Consider the following 19923-nt stretch of genomic DNA (forward strand, 5'->3'; position numbering starts at 1 on the left):
AATAATACCGTGGCAATGTCGCTGTCCACCCTTGTTCTTAGGGAGAAATGTAGAAAGATTTAGGAATCAAGAATCACAATGCCCGAAACAACTTTTAACAGGACAGAAAAATTACATAAATATATAGATATACACACACGTGCTTATTCCTTTATCTATTAATAAAAAAGAGAGAATATAAAGACAAATGTGCAAAACATTAACTGGTGAATCCAGGTAAAGGCTGGGTGTACCCAAGTTCACTACATTCATCTTGCTCCTTTCCTGTCGGGTTGAAATTCTTCAAAATTATAAGTTAAGGGACTTTTAAAAAAAGAAATGTTTGATGAATAAATATATCCATAAGCAGGGCTCAAAATGACATTTCTGTATCCCACTGAGGGTGGACAGACGAAACCGCTTAGGCTGGAGGCAACAGGCAGGGGTCCCGCCGTCTGGGTCTCTCCGACAGCGCCGAGGGCTGAAAGCATCGCTATCTCGGCCCGGGGAGCCTCTGCAGCGCCCTGGCGGGGAAGCTCTGCTCCGAATGAACCAAGGTTGCGAGGAACCAGCAGAGCAGCCACTTTTGTGAAGCAAGATGAGTTAACCAATCGGCCTGTTATCAGCCTGCCTGCTCACCTGCGGTTTCACTCTCACAGGCAGCTTCCTTCTTTTGTGCTTTGTCTGGTGGGATCATCATTAAGGGGGCATTTATTTGTAGTGTTTTAAATGTCTGTTTTGAAAGGGATTCTGGGAAGACAGGTGTGATGGCAGTCTAATTTTTAATCTCTCTAAATAATATAGAACAAAACCCAAAGTTGATGGACAATACAAAAAAAACTAGGTTGACAAGGAAGCCCCCAAAGCCAAAATGCAAGCAGGTAAGGACAGACTAACAGCCTCAAGGCCTGCAGGGCATCCGCATCTATGCAGGTGGACAGAGAAGGAAGCAGCAACAGGGCATCTGATGAGACACCCTCAGAAAAGAACCCCCAAACTGCCAGTGAGCATCCTGGAAAGGAAAGCATGCTGGACCAAGCTGAGAACTCTAACAAAGCCAGAAGAGACTTCCCTTCTCCCAACAGCAGGTGAGTGCAAGGGACGTGAGGTGAACCCTAAGGGGATACCTCAGGTAGGCCTCCACTCCTCCAAACTGGCCCCCTCGGGCTCCCTGTCAGGTCAGGGCAATGCAGTGGGGGAAAAGAAAGAAACAACTACTCGAGTGGAATCATGACTGAGCACAACAGAGACACTAGAGGTGAAGGGAAGTGAAGATCTAAATACAAGTCAGGGAGGACAGACTTCCCTGCTGACCAAGTGGTGAAGACTTCACCTTCCAATGCAGGGGGTGTGGGTTCAACCCCTGGTCAGGGAGCTAAGATCCACCTGCCTCCTGGCAAAAAACCCAAACCATGAAACAGAAGCAATATTGTAATAAATTCAATAAAGACTGTAAAAATGGTCCACATCAAAAAAAAAAAAAACGTTAAAAAAGAAAGTCAGGGAGAAGAACCAAACCAGGAGTCCAGAAAGCAAGCTGTCACACACCTGGTCCCTCCGTGAATACAAGGGAAGGTAAAAAGAGCTGCCCTCAACCTTACCCCCTCCCTCTAACTGTTTGGTTTCTTGACCACACAGAAAGAAGAGCAACAGAGAAATGGCCAGAGAACACCCCACACAGAAGTTGTGAGGAAAAAAGAGGAAGGAGGAGAATGTTTCTACAGACAATGACGGCATGCCGGAAATACCCACGTAACTGCAGCTTTCTATTTCAATCCAAACTCAATGACACTGCGGAGATGGAACGAGACGCGAAAGAACAACTCGGACCAGAATTAGAAAAACTCAGTGGTGAAGGGACAAAACTCAGGAAATTAAAGCAAAGTTTTCAGAAATGAGACCAGCCTGGAAGGAACACCTAAACGGTGAAGAGAGGAAGCTTAAAAAACAAAACAAAACAAAACAAAACTAAACTAAAAAGTGAACAAAGAATAAAGATTAGCAAGAAAGTGACAAATAGTAAAGACAGGATGCAACATACAGGAAACAGAAGCCCCCAGGGAGGAAAACCAAAGGAAAGGAACAGACACTAAATTACGATTTGAATCAACTTTGCGGAAATAAAGAGAAGGAAATCACATATAGGAGCCCACCAGCTACCTGAGAGTGCTAATTCTGAGTAACTAATACGGAGATGCATCCTAGTAAAACTAGTGAACTTCAGATATGGAAAAACTCCTTTGGGCAAGTGACTTTGAAGGGAAAGAAAATTTAATTATCCTCCAACTTGGACAGCAATGCTTCTCCAAAATGTAGTAACATATTTAAGATACTGCAGATGGTGCGACCTAAGGATTTTAGAGTCACCAGACTGATGTTCAAGTGTAAAGGGCACCGGAAAGTTCCATTCTGACGCATCTTTGGTGAATCCGATCACCTAGTATTCTCTGCTCCAAAACAAATACAAAAAAGCCTAGGAGTCAAGCTTCCTGACTATTCAAGTTCCAACTTGTTTTCAGCACAACAAGGCCTTTTTCTGAAGGAGGTCTGACCTTTTGGGTCCTGGATTGACTTAAAAGAGGATGTAAGTCAGGCTGGTTTGTGGAATCTTGGGATCTGGTTGGTGTCCAGACTGAGGGCTGTGTTCCGTGGAACCAAAGCAACGCCTGTCTCTAGCTTCACTCTCAAATGAGCATGACTCAACCCCCACCTCCGCCCACAGGAGTAACAGCTTACACAGCCCCCTTCCAGCACAAGAACCATCCACAGACGGTGGCAAAGGGAGGGGAAAATGACCAGAAAAGAGCAGAAGAGCCGACTCTGCCACTGCAGCCACACCTCATCACCAGAAGACACTGCTCCTAAGAGGCCCCGGCACATGTCAGCCTCTGGAGCGGAATCCTGTAACCTCCAGCCTCACACTCCTGTCCCTGGGCCCCTCCCCTTGTCTCATGAACACTGATCAGATGAAAACTACAAAGGCATAGAGCCTATACTGGCCAGCGGGGGATGGCAGGGACAGGGAAGTCTAAGATCGTGTGGACTCTGGGTTATTGTAAGGTAGCTCTGCTCAGTAAGCAGAGAGAAGTTATGGGACAGATAGATACGTTGCCAACTCTTGGTTTACGATGACCTCCTGACAAGAGTGTGAGCTCCATGAAGGCAGGGACTGTCACCTGACGGGGACACCGGTGGATGCCCAGTGCTGCAATTAGCGCCTGACCTTCGGTTCAGCAGGCACTCGGCCCACGCTGAATGAGTGAACCCATACTACATATGAGGCAACAGATAAAGCAGCCATGCACTTATTTTAAAAAATAATTGAGACAAGAAAGTAACTGAGGGGACTTCCCTGATGGTCCAGCGGTTAAGAATTGGCCTTCCGATGCAGGGGACGTGAGTTTGATCCCTGGACGGAGGAGCCTGGTGGGTTGCAGTCCATGGGGTCGCTAAGAGTCAGACACAACTGAGCGACTTCACTTTCACTCTTCACTTCGATGCACTGGAGAAGGAAATGGCAATCCACTCCAGTGTTCTTGCCTTGAGAATCCCAGGGACGGAGGAGCCTGGTGGGCTGCGGTCTATGGGGTCACACAGAGTCGGGCAGGACTGAAGCGACTTAGCAGCAGCAGCAGCAGAGAACTAAGATTCCACATGCCAAGGGGCAACTAAACAAAAACCCAGCAGAGCCCCCCCAAAGATAGATAAATAAATAAGTGAGCACTCTATATACACTAAAAAAAAAAAAAAATCACTGAACTGCATTCTTTAGACAAGTGACTTGTATGAATTAGTATGAACTGTATGTATTACTATGAACTGTATCTCAATAAAGCTGTTAAAAAATAAAAATAACTCAGCATCTGCTATATACCAGGCACTCAGACAATCACAGGAATGTAAGAGAATACATCCAGCAAGGTCTGCCTCTCAAGATCAACACGGCTTTCATTTAAGACCTTAAACAGGCTAACACTTTTCAAGGTAAGAGAAGCCACAAGGACAGCCATGCAAGGCCGAGTCGCGTTTGGGTTCCTAAAACGGGAGTTGCAGAATCAGGGTTTGTGTAAGAACACTAGTGACCCAGCCCAACTCCACGCCCACTCCCATTTTCGGCTGAGTAAACTGAGGCTGTGAGTAGGAGCACAGCCAGCCAATGGCCACAGCCAACAGAGCAGCACAGCTGAGATGGACACTGAGCAGACGGACTCCCCCGCACACACCACACCGCCTTCGTCATCAATCCTGGCTCGATGCCTGCTTCCCGCAGCAACGAACGTGAGTCACTGGAAACACAGAAGATCCCAAAGGGACACTGGACCTCAGCAAGTGCGTTTATCCAGAGACAGCAAGGCTAAACTGGGGTCAGTCCCTTTCACAGTTCACACACACAAACAGCACATATACACATAATGCATAATTTCTAGGACACACTCCTTATTTTACAGAGAAGAAAACCAAAACTCAGATTAATCGGCTTGTCCCAAGTGCTCACAGCAGGTAAGCAGTGGACCCAGGATGAACCTGTACCCATTAGAAGCTGGAAGAAGAGACAGCAGTTAAGAGTACGTTGGCTGTCATAATCAAATGCCACAGACCGGGTGGCTTGACAATAGGCACTTATGTCTCAGAGTTCTGAGCACCTAAAACCCAAGACCCAGGTGTAGGAGGTCTGGTTTCTCCTGAGACCTGTCCCCCAGGCTTGCAGACGGCCGCCTTCTCTCCCTGTCCTCACACGGTCGAACTTGTGCGTGCACATTCTTGGCATCTCTTCCTCTAATAAGAACATCCACCATATTAGAGCTGAGTCTCACTCTCATGACCTCATTTTAACTTTAATTATTGCCGGGAGAAATATCAACAACCTCAGATATGCAGATGATACCACTCTAGCGGCAGAAAGTGAAGAGAAACTAACAAGCCTCTTAATGAGAGTGAAAGAGGAGAGTGAAAAAGCTGGTTTAAAATTCAACATTAAAAAAATTAAGATCATGGCATCCAATCCCATCATTTCATGGCAAATAGAAGGGGAAAAGTGGAAGCAATGGCAGATTTTTATTTCTTGGGTTCCAAAATCATTGCAGACAGTGATCTGCAGCCATAAAATTAAAAGATGCTTGCTCCTTGGAAGGAAAGCTATGATAAAGCTAGACAGTATATTAAAAAGCAGAGACATCAAGGTATCATTTTGCCAACAAAGGTCCAAATAGTCAAGGCTATGGTTTCTCCAGTAGTCATGTACAGACATGACAGTTGGACCACAAAGAAGGCTAAGCACTGAAGAATTGATGCTTTTGAACTGTGGTGTTGGAGAAGACTCTTGATAGCCCCTTGGACAGCAAGGAGATCGAACCGGTCAATCCTAAGGGAAATCAACCCTGAATATTCATTGGAAGGACTGATGCTGAAGCTCCAGTACTTTGGCCAGTTGATGCAAAGAGCTACCTCACTGGTAAAGACCATGATGCTGGGAAAGATTGAAGGCAAAAGGAGAAGGGGGCGGCAGAGGATGAGACAGTGAGATAGCATCACCGACTCAATGGACATGAACCTGGGCAAACTCTGGGAAACAGTGGAGGACCGGAAAGCCTGCCGTGCTGCAGTCCATGGGGTCGCAGAGAGACAGACATGACTTAGCAACTGAACAGCAACAACCTTCTTAAAGACCCTGTCTCCAAATACAGTCACACTGGGCATCAGAGCTTTGAGCACATGAATTCTGGGAGGACACAGCACAGTCCATAACAAACAGTGACCCACCTCGGGGGCCAAAGTCCGCTGCAAACGTATAACAGAGGCAGTGAGTAAAACGCAGTCTAGAAATAGATTAGCAACAATTTAGGTAATCCTCCGATAGCAATCCTAAAAATAGAATAATCCCCAAATAATTACTCCCAAGCCAATCTCCCTTTAGAAACTACCTAAGCGGTAAATGAAATATAATTAACATTTTCTGTTAGGCTTCTCAGGAGAGAACACCACGCCATGTACTAACCCTCCTACCTCAGGGACAAAGGGATTGAGAATTTTGAAATCTTAACAACACTTTCAATTTACAGAATCATTTTCCTGCCCCAAAAATACAAAAAAGCAAAACCACCAAAGACAAACTCTCCTCAAACATGTGCTTTATTACTCAGAGGTGGGGGAGAACACAGCAACTTTCCAACAAGCCACCCAGCACAGGGTCCATTTTCATATTATTCTGTCGCCTCCTAATCTTTTTATTATTCATTATTTATAAAGCACCAACGGAGTTACCGTGTGGAAAATAGACCTATTCCTCCAGTTTTTAAATGAGCTTTGAGAATTCTTTTGTGCTGGTTCAAATGCCACCTTGAAAGTTGGTGACTGACACACGAGCTGGTCTGTCTGTCATGGTTAAGCCCTCTCCCAGCCCAGCTCCCAGCACTAAGGCTGCTGCAGGGTTGGCTGAAATCCAATGATAAATCTCTCTGCCTCTCAGGTGCCGGGAGCTGACACTGGCAACAATAACCGGGTGTGTCCACCCTTCCCTTTGAGAAGAGGTCAAGGCTGAAAGTGCCAATGACTCCTCTTGCCAAGATGGGACTTCTCCCTGCCCTGACTTTCAGCAGAGTGGCCACAGGATAACTGAGGGCCGCTGGCTCTCTTGGTGGGTTTCGCTCCTCCATGCCTCCCACGTGGTTATCCCAGCAGCTCAGGAGCACAGAGATGCCCAGCCACCGCCCCAGAGATGCACAACAGCAGCAGGGCACCAGGGAGGCAGCTGACCTGCCCTGCAGACTGAGACGGGCCTGCCAGTCCAGGTCACGACTTCCAGCTCACAGGTTTCACTTTTGCTGAACTGTCACCCAGCAGCAGAGGGGCGGCAACACCCACCTGAGCATCAGGGGATTCACAACACATCAAGCCACAAGAGAGGAAGTGTCTGCAGGCATCTCACAGGCTGGGAACGCAGCCTTCCCTTCTCCCAAAGGCTCTAAGCAGCTCCAGAAACAGGTGCTTGGTTCCTGGTTGGTGGATAAGCCTCTCCTGGGCCACATGTAGAGGAAGCCATGTGTCACAGGGGACAGGGTTAGAATTCTGAGCCAGATGACCCAGACTCGAGACCTAACTCAGCACCTGGCCGTTCACCAGCTCCATCAGGGGTCTGGAAACTGCAGCCATAGAGCAAATCCAGCCTTGTAAATAAAGTTTTATTGGTACAGAGTCCCAACCATCGGGTGACGCGTCATCTGTGGCTGCTTTCACACTACAATGGCAGTGCTGAGTCGCTGCTGCAGAGGCCAGGTGGCCCACAAACCTGAAGATATTTACTACCTGGTCTTTCACAGACGAAGTCTGTGAATCCATGTGACACCTCACAGAAGTGATTTTACATTTTCGAATCTGTGTCTATTATCCCTAAAATGAGAACAGAATGACCATCCATCTTTCATATCTCAAAGGGCTGTAAAAATCAAATTCATTCATTAAAGCAGGATACTAATGATGATGACAATTCTTTGAGCCCCTACATCCGTCAGACAGCATTCTGAGCACTTTGCCTGGATTATTTTATTGAATCCTGACAACACTATGAGAAAGGTAACAATTTTATAGATGAGGAAATAAGACTCAGAGAAATGAAGGATGTTGACCAACAGTGATGACCTAGCCCATCCACTGCCCTCTGCTCTTTCAGACCCAGGACGAGGATGCCGGAGGTGTCGACACCTGAGCAGTGACATGACAGATCTCAGACCCTTGCACCCTCTGGACCACCTCCACACTCTCCTTCCAGCCCTGTCCCTCTTTCTCCTTTCTACTCCCTCCCCATTTAAATTGTCAAGAAGGGTATTCCCCGGTGATCCAGCAATTACAAATCTGCCTTGCAATGCAGGGGATGCAGGTTCAATCCCTGGTTGGAGAATAAGATCTCACATGCCAGAGGGCCTATAAGCTCATGGATGGCAACTAGAGAAGCCCCCATGTTGCGGACAAAGACCCCAGGTGCCGCAACTAAGACCCCATGCAGTCAAATAAATATTTTTAAATAAATAAATTGCCAAGAAGAGAATAAATAAAGAAGAAGAAAATAAATTTGCCATCCTGTGTTTATTTTAACAACGGACACAGGCTACTTCTCCTCAGCTGGTGAACAAAGCCTCAGGGTCTCGATGAGCATTTCATTTGTAAACAACACTTCACATTGTGTAGCAGGTTAAAAAAACTTTTTTTCTTAATCAGAGCGAGTAACACTTCTGGAATAAAGATTCAAAGTTTCAGATGCAATTTCAACAACAACAACAAAAGACGAGTCCCAGCACAACAACACCGGTAAGTAGCAGCACAGATGTCTGCTAGGAACTGCACAGTTGACCAAGTCAGGACTCTCGTGGGATCCTCACAAAAGCACTGCGAGAGGCTGGCAGGCTTGGTGTTCACTGGCAGCAAGGCCCAGAGAGGTCAAGAGACTTGCCTGAAGGTACACAGCCGGCAAGGAGCACAGGTGAGAATTAAGAGTAAGTCCTTGACCAAATTAAACAGTTGGGCCACCCACCAAGCACTGAGCTGTGGACACAGAAGGACTTGGAGGCCATTTCAAAAGTGTACCTATAACGAGAAACATGAATTTGACCCAAATGCTGTATTACGCCTGAAAACAAAGCTCCCTACCCATCTGACCAGCAGAAATTTCTCTATTCTGCTTCAAAAACCTGCAATCTGGGATGTCGGGGCCGTTGGCACTTGCCAAGGTTTCAGGTGGAGGAAATTCTTCTACTTTGGGGCCATCCCATTTCTCTTCCTTCCAGAAACGGCCCTTCATGAGATGCTGGTGGGTGTGTCAATCACACAGCCCCGCCTTCCCTCCCAGGGGTAGGCACGTGACCCTAGCTGGCTCATCCCTCCAGAACTGAAGACTGAGCCGGGAGGCCATAGGGCCCACAGAGGGCTAGCCGGGGGTCCTTCCGGAGAAGGGCCTAGGGTGCTCGCTTCGCCGAGACCCTGACCTGCAAGGAGAATGGAAGCCTGGCTTTGAGGAAGCCCTGCGTGCCACCTCTGGAGAAAGCCCACCTGAACATGACGTCAACCCAGAAAGCAAGCTCGGGGTCGGGTGGAGGTGATGTGGAGACTCGGAGGCCAGTGATTTGAGCACTGCTCTGGAGCCAGACCTACCTACCGGAAGCCCACACCAGCCCCTGGAGGCTCCCAGTTACATTAACTTGGTATTAGGTTGGCCAAAAAGTTCATTCAGATTTTTCCATAAGCTTTTTTTAAGATACTTTGTTCATGTGGACCATTTTTTAAAGTCTTTATTGAGTTTGTTACTATATTGCTTCTGTTTTTATGTTTTGGGGGGTTTTTTTTGGCCTACCAGGTCAGGCCCTCCCTGACCAGGGATCAAACCCACACACTCTACACTGGAAGGCAAAGCCTTAACCAGTGGACTGGATGTCCCCATTTCAGAGAGTACAAAAAAACCTGAATAAACTTTTTGGCCAATCCTATAGATTCCTATGGGCTTCCCTTGTAGCTTAGTTGGTAAAGAATCTGCCTGCAGTGCAGGAGACCTAGGCTCAATTCCTGGGTCAGGAAGATCCCTAAGAGAAGGAAAAGGCAACCCACTCCAGTGTTCTTGCCTGGAGAATCCCATGGACAGAGGAGCCTGGCAGGCTACAGTCCATGGGGTCGCAAAAGTCAGGCACGACGTAGCGACTAAACCACAAACCACCCACAGATTCCTTGGGTTTGGGTTTTGTTTGTTTTATACAAACTCATCTGAGTTGGGATCCTTTGATTTGCAACCCAGAATCCTCACACATACAGCTTCCCCTACGGTCACCATGCTTAGAGAGAACACCCACAGACTACAGGAGGGCTACTGTCCTGAACCACACTCTCCTCTGTGAAGACTGACAACCACGAGCACCAGCCAGAGGGGAGTGGGTGATCCCCCTGCCCTCAGCAGTCCCTCTGAGACAGCACAGGCTCAAGATGAGAGAGACCACGGACCCCACCTGACAAACTCAAGCTCTGAGGAAGACACACCCAGAGTGGACCTTCCCTGCTATCCGACATGGGCTGATCACAAGACGGAAGTGACTGTGAATGACTTTCCCTCCTTTTGTATAAATTTCAGCCTTTTTGAGAGGTTTATGCAACAGCCAACCCCAGAGCTGGGTTCAATTCGGTGCCCTCAGTTATCACGTGAAGACAGGGCGGGCAGCTGTGTGAAACCCCCAGTTAACCACAGGAGCGGCATGATTCTGCAGGACCCCTCAGGTGGTCCACCCGGGAGCCACTGCCAACCAGGGAGGAGGGTCAGCACCCTCCTCTGGGTCCATCAGGAGCTGGAGAAGGAATTACAGACCACCAGGGGCACCCCTGGCCCTCGTGGAAGGTCTCCCCAACCCTCCTCCAAGCTGACAGGGTAACCTAAGATATAAAATCACATCACTTCCCCAAGACCCGTAAAGCACCAGCCACGATTCTCCAGAGCTCCTGAGCCATGAATAAACCCTACCACCGTCTACCTGGAATCAATGCTCCTGGATGTGTCAGGGTGCTGCAACGAGTTGAGTCCTCAGCTGGGGTCACCATCAACACACATACGCACACATACCCTGACGTGCACACACGCCTTCAACAGAGACCAAAACATCAGCCTCCAAGTTCCCACTTTGTAACCAACCCGCCTCCTGGAGCCCACCTCCTAAACTTGCCTGGGGGTGCCCTTCTCCACCCTCACAGCAGCCCTCAGGGACAGCCCCCCTGACCGCCTGGGTCTCTGCCCACCCTCTCCTCACTGGCCCCTGCCCACAGCCTGAGGTCACCCCAGCCTTTCTCCCCCACAGCAGTGCAGTCCTCTCTGAGGACAGAGGCCTCGTACACACTGGACTGAACCATGAGCAGCTGCTGGGATGCGCCACCAGCTCTCTGGCATCCGGGCATGATTCCTACGGCTCATGTGCCCAAAAAGACCTCCCTTGCTGATAAAAAGCAGGTGGGTGTACACGCACACAAAGACACACTCACACACAAGCACGTACCTGCACACAAGTACACACAGGCCCAAACCTCTATCATCTTTTCTATTTTATTCCAGTGCCCGCGTGCAAGGGACGCTCGCATATTTTAAAAATGAATACCATTACTTTGCTGACAAAGGCCCGTATAGTCAAAGCTATGGTTTTTCCAGTAGTCGTGTATGGATTTGAGAGTTGGACTATAAAGAAGGCTGAGCACCAAAGAACTGTGGTGTTGGAGAAGACTCCTGAGAGCCCTCTGGACAGTAAGGAGATCAAACCAGCCAATCCTAAAGAAAATCAACCCTGAATACTCATTGGAAGGACTGATGCTGAAGCTGAAGCTCCAATACTTTGGTCACCTGAGGCAAAGAATCAACTCACTGGAAAAGACCCTGATGCTGGGAAAGATTGATGCAGGAGGAGAGGAGGAGGAGAACAGAGGATGAGATGGTTGGATGGCATCACGGACTCGATGGACATGAGTTTGAGCAAACTCCGGGAGATGGTGAAGGACAGGGAGGCCTGACATGCTGCAGTCCATGGGGTGGCAAAGAGTCGGACACGACTGAGCGACTGAAAAACAATAACAACACAACTAATATCCTGGGGACATGTTTAAAACGAATCCCCCTGCCCCGCATACACTATGTTTTATCAAGCCTGCTCTTAGCAGGAGCTGAGGTGAAGTTCTGAGGTCACCTCCAAAGCCATCCTTCAGTTATGGCCATGATCTTCAGGAGGGAAACCCTATCGCAGGACTGTCCTCCCCACGGGTCCTATTCAGAAGTGGGACAGCCCCCTCCCCACCTGACCCCCAAGTGCCAACCACTCAGCCCTTGACGATTCGGGGCAAAGGGAATGCAAGTCAACTTTCACTCACACCTTCCTCCTATGACTTTCTTTTATCTCCTAAAGGATCACTTCAGAGGGCACGCTAAGAAAGTGAACGGATAGGAATTTATGTAACCATCTAATAATAACTCAAGATGTTATCATTAAAACATTCGAGCAGCAAAGGGAACTGGGGAAGGTACTCCAATTGCTTCCCTGTGATGAGGGATAAAAAGCAGCAGCTCTCAAGGAGGAAACCAGGAAGGCAAAGTAGGGCAGGCTCCAAAGGTACCCCAGGCTCATCAGTGCTACTGTCTGCCCGGGTCCAGGCTGCATCCCGGGGCCCCAGGGGCCTGTCCCATTATGAGAAGATGGTTCCAACTGGGACGCTGCATGTAAGGGGACAGACACTGCAAGCAGAGGAAGAGAACAGGAGGAACAATGTGGGTGGAGAATCAAAGGTGGGTTCGGTTCTCTGCATGACTTTTCACCTTGCCATGTGACCTAGAGCAGGATCCCTTCAGCTTCTGAGCCTGGGTATCCTCGTTTGGAAGGAGACCTTCCAAAGCAGGGTCCTCTCCCACACCCTGCTGCTTACCCCCGGGCCTTTGCACTTCCTGTTGTTTCTCCCTGAGGGTTCCTCCCTCAAACTTTGTCAGCTTGAAGACCCCACGAGAGAATCCTCCTTGACCCCTGCCCTCTACCAAGTGTGTTCCAGCACTGAGAGCCTCTTTCCTGCTTTCACACAGCCTACACTTTCCTTTCAGATAGTTCTGTTTATAAACACACATTTATGAATAAGGTAAGTACCTAGCTACCACCTGCCGCCACCAGAAGGTGACACATGTCCACTGATTCATCACCGTCTCCCAGCGCCTGGCACGTGGCGCGAACTCTGCACTTTTAGTTTTCTTTGCGAGTTTCAGCGAGGCTTAGTGGCTGAGAGCTTGGGCTCAGAGCAGGCGCTGGCAAACATTTTCAGGAAAGGGCAGAGGTGTGTGTTACAACCACTCAATTCTGCTGCTGTAATGCAAAACCACCAGAGACCGTTTGTGAGTGAGTGGGTAAACGGGTGGCCATGGCTGAGTTACAGGCAACACATGATTTACAAAAATGGATGGTGGGCCCACAGGCCAGTTGACAACTTAAGCTGTCGAGTCACACTATGTGAATTTGAATCCTGGCCAGGTTGCTCCCCTGCAAGGACAAGTGGCCTAACCTCTTTGTGCCAAGGTCTCCTGTGTCCAATCAGACAGGGCTTTCGGAAGATTAAACAATGGGCATAAAGACAGCTGAGCACTGAGAAACTGATGCTTTCAAACTGTGACACTGGAGAAGACTCTTGAGAGTCCCTTAGACAGAAGGAGATGAAACTAGTCAATCCTAAAGTAAATCAACCCTGACTATTCATTGGAAGGACTGATGCTGAAGCTGAAGCTCCAATACCTTGGCCACCTGATGCAAAGAGATGGCTCACTGGAAAAGACCCTGATGCTGGGAAAGATTGAGGGCAGGAGGAGAAGGGGCGACAGAGACTGCATTGTTGGGTGGCATCATGGACTCAACAGACGTAAGTTTGAGCAAACTCCGGGAGTTGGTGATGGACAGGGAAGCCTGCTGTGATGCAGACCGTGGGGTCACAAAGAGTCAGACACGACTGAGCAACTGAACAGCAACAGCAAAACAAGAGCTGGAACAAAGTAAGCACTCAGTGTATGTGAACTGTCATAATCATTAAAGTCATAATTAATGATGGTGGTGATAAGAGAATCAGTGACTGCATCTCCCAACCCTAGGCACTTGGTCAGTGGCGGCTGCCCAGACGGTGACCATATTAATGAGGAGGAGGAGGAGGAAGCCAATCCTGACAGGTGAGCTATGAGAGATTCCAAGCACTCTTCTGGGGCACACAGAGGCTCCAGGCAGGTCAGCTGAGAGAGGTGATTGTCTGGCCAGACTGGATGGCCAGACAGGTGGCCCGCCAGTCACCTCTCTCAGCTGACCCACCTGCTTCCCTGGCAGAGCTCAGACAAAGACCATTGGGGTGACTCCAGCTCTGAGTCAGCCAACCACCTGGTACAGTCATGGGTCACTGAACTCAGATTCCTCAACAGGCAGGGAAAAAAATGACACAGCACTTCCATTTCCAAATGAGGCCAAGGACCTCACCTGCTGAGAGCTGGCCAGGAAGTCAGTTTTCCTGGTTCAGCCAGCAAAGCTAAGACTTTGTTACAGGGTCCCCCATGAAGTCAAACATTCCTCTGGACACAAAAGAGACGGGCATTGAGCTAATGAGCCACGTGGGCAGTCGAGATAGAATGTCCCTGGCTGACCACCATCACTTACCGCTGGCAGACCCCTCTAAGGGGAGGTCCATGCAGCAGTCCAAAGTTAATATTGTTTTGCGAAATTAACATAGTCCAGGCAGACCAGTAATTACAGTTATTAAATTCACAGCATTAGGTTAGACCAGGGATTCTCTGCGATCATTTTTTAAAAATTGTATCATGTTCCACTGATTTTAAACACACACATACACACACTCTAACGTGTGAAGCGGCTGGTGGCAGTTCTTAAACAGAGAACCTCAAAGGGAGGAAAAACACATAGGGTTTTCACACTTTCCAGGAGCTGTGGATTTACAATTTGCCCCCCACCTACTCTGCCAACAAAGAGCAGCACCTGAGAAGCAGGTGGTGAAAGGATGTGATGAGGAAATGACCCAAAGGACACAATCGGGTCCGACCAAAACGAGGCCCCCTCCTCGACCGCACTCACCCCCACAGCCGGCACAGGACAGAGGCTCAGTGAACACAGCTCTGTAATGAACCAATGGACCTACTTCACTGACCGTCCAAACCACACGTTTAACCCTGAGGCACGTCTCTACCACTACTAGCGGTAGTACTGGTACGATGAGTACTACCACTCCTGATACCCAGTACAGACTAAACTTGCACCACGTGTTCAGCACTGTCCTAAGCACGTCATATAATCCTCCCAACCACCCTCCAAGGAGGCCCCACTTCACAGGGGGACTGGCCCAGAGAGGGGAGGCGAGAAGTCCAGGGTCACACAGCCCACGTGCGCAGAGCCGGGGGCCTCAACACCCACCCCCTTACCTGTCCCTGGGCCAGGCCCGCGCGCAGCAGTCACTCTCAAGCTTTTTACCGCAGGGAGGCCTGGAGTGCTGCCGTCCATGGGGTCACGAAGAATCAGACGTGAGTGGGTGACTGAACAACAACAACAGAACCCATGCTAATGTTTCTGCGATATTTTTTTAATTGGCCCACTTTCTTACATCACCTTGTCCTAAACAATGGAATATGAAAACTCACAGATTTGACGGGTTATGTTCTATTTTCTAAAACTTAGCCAAATAAAGGTAATTAGGGAAATAAAAATATTCATCTGTGTAACAAGAGAGACCATCCTTTTCTACAAACTTGGGAACACAGCTCTGCCCCACAGTGCCCTCTCTGGCCAGCTTGCACAGTCTCACCTGCAGCTTCTCAGGGACAGCTAGTCAGATTCTGAGGACATTTCTGAGCTGCACTGGGCTCCCGTGGGGCACCGGGGGGATACACACAGACAGGACACAGCCCAGGGGGCAGCACCTGCTTTGCTCTCAGCAGGAACATCAACTGCACACCTGGTTTTCTCCCAGGATGCCCACCTGGGAGTAGATCCCTCCACCCACCTCACCTCCGAGGGTAGGTGAAGAATTCAGAGCAGGCTAATCTGGCCTTCACTCTTCCCAGCAACAGGGACCGACTCAGGGATGGACATATGTTTGGGCCCAATATGAGGCACACAGAGTCAAGCCTGAGTCTCCTGTTTGACTGCTCCGAGGCCAGAAACTCTGTCTTGCCCGTTGGACATAACACTGAAAAGACAGGAGGTCTGCAGCCGCTGTGGCTACCTCATGCTTGGAAAACATGGAGAGTGGAAACTCTCTACAAAGGAGGCCCAGACAGAACAGAAATGGACCCTGGATCCAGCTGTGCCTGAAGCCAAACCTAACTGGCTCATGGGAGCTCCGGAATCACCTTTCTGCTTCTGTCAATCTGCATTGGATTTTCTGACACTTATCATCAAGAGCCCTAAAGGATACACATGCCCTCCAAAAGTGCTCAGGGAATCAAAGTTTATTTTTAATATTTGAATGATAAAAATAGGACTGTAAAGTAGGCTTATAAAATGTTCAGCTGAATAAGCACTGAGAAACGAAAGGATCGACAATTTTGACTGCACAGATTATTCTTGCTGTTTCTTAAGCAGAAGCGAGTTGACCTGAGACCTGAGACAAAAAAATGAGAGCCACTTTCCGCGCCACTCAGAGCTGAGTGGCTTGACGAGTCCTGTCGCACCACCTGATAACCAGAAAGCACACTGTGATAGGGAAAAGGTGTTTGCAGGTGGAGTGTCATTCAAACTACTCTATGCTTTGGGACAATTACCCAGAAAAAGCACATTTTGCAAGGCAGACGGAGTGATCATGACTCCAAAGCAAAAACATGGGCCTATTCTATTCACACTCGCTTCCATGTAAAACCATGTGTTTCCCACTTAATAAGAAGCTAATGCCTCTTGGAAAGTCCTGACCAGCTCTCCTTATCTGTTCCTCAAAAGACCAAACCTGACAGATTCTTGATTCATTCATACGGTGGCGATGCAAATTCAAGAACAGTCGTGGGAGAAGTGAGTCAAGGAAGCATGAATAAACACACTCCATGTGAATTTCACTGCCCAAAATAAGAAAATTCCAGGATTAAAAACAAGCCAAATGCTCAGATTGCTCACACAGCTTTCGAATGCCAGCCCATTTCAAAGTGAGAAGTTTTTTTTAAAAAAAAATATTAACAACTGAAAAGGAACACACTCGTAAACAGTACTGAATCTCAAAGTTGTAACGCTGGGCCAGGAGGAGCAATGCAACAGCTCAACTTCTGAAAGCCTGGAACCTGCACGATCAAGGATTCCCAGGTGTGTCTTATAAACGCCCACTACATAACAAGTCACTATGTTTGTTGTTGTTCAGTTGCCAAGTCGTGTACGACTCTGTGATCCACTGGACTATAGCCCACAAGGCTCCTCTGTCCGTGGGATTCTCCAGGCAAGAATACTGGAGTGGGCTGCATTTCCTTCTCCAGGAGATCTTCCCAACCCAGGGATTGAGCCCAGGTCTCCTGCATTGGCAGATTCTATAGCGCCACCTGGGAAGCAGCCCAATTCACTAGGGCACCAGTTCTCTTAAAGTGGCATGCTGTTGCTGCTGCTAAGTCGCTTCAGTCATGTCCGACTCTGTGCGACCCCATAGACAGCAGCCCATCAGGCTCCTCATCCCTCGGATTCTCCAGGCAAGAACACTGGAGTGGGTTGCCATTTCCTTCTCCAATGCATGAAAGTGAAAAGTGAAAGTGAAGTCGCTCAGTCATGTCGGACTCTTAGCGACCTCATGGACTGCAGCCTACCAGGCTCCTCTGTCCATGGGATTTTCCAGGCAACAGTACTGGAGTGGGGTGCCATTGCCTTCTCCAATTCTATTCACTAGAAATCTCAATTAACTGGAAATTCTGTTTCCCAGACTTCTTATGGCTGCTGCATGATGAGTATCACCAGGCTAATTCTCTATCTCATTCCCCCTCAAGGGTTCTGCACTGGTCACACTGGCCTTCTCTGCAATCCTTACTCACCCCACACTCATCTTCACCTCAGGGCATTCCCTCTATCTGGATCAATCTGGCCCCAATCATGGGAGATTTGGTGCCTTCTCAACTTTCCAATCCCAACTCCTCCATCCCTGACCCCCCCACCAAGTGGTGCTGGTGAAGACTCTTGAGAATCTCTTGGACTGCAAGGAGATCAAACCAGTCAATCCTCAAGGAAATCAGGCCTGAATATTCATTGAAAGGACTGATGCTGAAGCTGAAGATCCAATACTTTGGCCACCTGATACGAAGAACTGACTCATTGGAAAAGACCCTGATGCTGGGAAAGATTGAGGGCAGGAGGAGACGAGAGTGGCAGAGTGTAAGATGGTTGAATGGCATCACCAACTCAATGGACATGAGACTGAGCAAACTCCAGGAGACAGTGAAGGACAGGGAAGCCTGGCCTCTGCAGTCCATGGGGTCACAAAGAGTCAGACACGACTGAGCAACTGATCAACAACAACTAGGGAAACAGCTGCCCCCATACGTCCCCCCACCTGCTTCACATCCACCACTTTTTACCGTCTTCTCAGTACTCATACTCTCGGAAATTTTTCAGTAACAATTGACCCTTGACCAACGCAAGGGTTAATTCGCACACAACTTGAAGTCGGCCCTTGGTATAGTCCTCGAGTCTACAGAGTCCACCAACCAGGGACCACGCAGTACTGTAGCATTTACTATGGAAAAATACCCATGCAGTTCAAACCTGCGTTGTTCAAGGGTCGACAGTACTTGTGACTGTCTCTCCCCCCGACCCTACCCCGCTAGAAAGTGGAGACGTGAGCCCTCCTCGTCATCACCCACTCATCTTCCCACACCAACAACATTGCCATCCATCAGTCCTGCAGAAACAGCACTGCATCAGCCTGCCTTCCATTCGCACCCACACCAAGTTCAAGGCAGGAACAGTCCATGGTCCTGGCTGCAGGTAAAATACAGCCTGAAGAACTATATATCCTCTCAAGAGCCCACCCCAGACCAAGACCTGCTTGTAGGCAAAAAGACTCTAGACAGCCTGTCTTCTGCTGCCACCTGCGCCCCCAGCCCAGCCCAGCCTCTGTACCACCCGTGATGACAACATGTCAGCTGACAATTCTTCAGCTCAGCCCCCTGCAGGCCCTCCACCGCCTACAGGGCACTGGCCACCAAGTCCCAAAGCACAGCATGCAGGACTCTCCAGGATCTGGCCCCTGTCCAGGAAGTTCCTCTGGGTCCTGTGTTGCCCTGGGTTTGCAGAGTCCAGTCCCTCAAACATACCGAACTTCTCCCACCCTTCTCGAAAAGCCTGCCTTCCTAATATCTCCCCTGTCCACGTGCCAGAACCCGAAGCAGCTCAAGGGTGCTCCCCTTAAAGGCCAGTTCCCGATCTTCCCAGCAGGTGAGCCGAGTCAGCTGTGAGCTCCCACAGGCACGTTCCCATCCATCGGGACCACTAGTTGCGCTGCACGATGAACACACCCTTGCGTGTCCTCCAGGGCAGCAAGGTCAAAGGGGTTTCGTCTTGTTTTTCCACTGTTGCCTCTGCTCAGCACAACGACCTACACAGGGGCGGTCACTACGTGTGCGTTCAGGGACCATGTACTACACGCCTGCTATGGGACAGGCCCCATCCAAAGTCTGGGGCCCGAAATGAATAAGACAGGAAGGTCTTAATGCTCACGGAGTTCTCAGTCTAGTTCAGGGTTCTCAAACTCTGACCCACAGGCCGAATACACTGCGCTGCCTATTTTGTTGCTTTAATAGCTTTACTGAGATAAAATTTACCCACCACAAATCTTCTTGAGAGTCCCTTGGACAGCAAGGAGATCAAACCAGTCAATCCTAAAGGAAATCAACCCTGAATATTCACTGGAAGGATTGATGCTGAAGCTCCAATACTTTGGCCACCTGATGCAGAGCCGACTCATTGGAAAAGACCCTGATGCTGGGAAAGACTGAAGGCAAGAGGAGAACGGGTGACAGAGGATGAGATGATTAGATGGCATCACTGACTCAAGGGACATGAGTTTGAGCAAACTCCGGGAGATAAGGAAGCACAGTGAAGTCTGCATGCTGCAGTCCATGGGCTCACAAAGGGTCAGACACGACTTAGAGACTGAACAGCAACAACCACAGATTTCTGCTCCACTGTTTTTGTAAATAAACTGTTATTGGAACACAGACACACACATTCATTCATGTCTTATCTGTGACCACCTTCTTACTATAAAAGCAGATTTCAGTGGCTGCAACAGAGACCCTATGACCCGCAAAGATGAAACTATTCAATCTCTGGTCCTTTACAGAAAATGTTTGCTGACTCCTGGTCACTTAGGAGGACACCCTGGACAAGGCAAGCCAGTCAACCAGGTCAAAGATGATTTAAAGGTCAAAGTACTGTGAAGAAAGGAAGCCTTGGGACT

The 19923-nt window shown here is 48.9% G+C and overlaps 1 protein-coding gene across 12 annotated transcripts in view; it reads right to left on the reverse strand.

Annotated features, from left to right (window-relative positions):
* SNX29 (sorting nexin 29) overlaps positions 1–19923 on the reverse strand; it is a 586612-nt gene that overhangs the window by 402424 nt on the left and 164265 nt on the right. The window contains exon 14 of one of the 12 annotated variants that reach the window (XM_044935768.2): positions 5563–8556. The exons of the other annotated variants lie outside the window; for them this stretch is intronic. Within the exon in view, the coding sequence (XP_044791703.2) occupies positions 8460–8556 (97 nt within the window). The 3' untranslated portion in view covers positions 5563–8459. Of the gene's footprint in view, positions 1–5562; positions 8557–19923 lie in introns of those variants that run through there. 12 annotated transcript variants of the gene reach the window in all.

Source organism: Bubalus bubalis, chromosome 24, assembly GCF_019923935.1.
Source record: "Bubalus bubalis isolate 160015118507 breed Murrah chromosome 24, NDDB_SH_1, whole genome shotgun sequence".
NCBI lineage: Eukaryota > Metazoa > Chordata > Mammalia > Artiodactyla > Bovidae > Bubalus > Bubalus bubalis.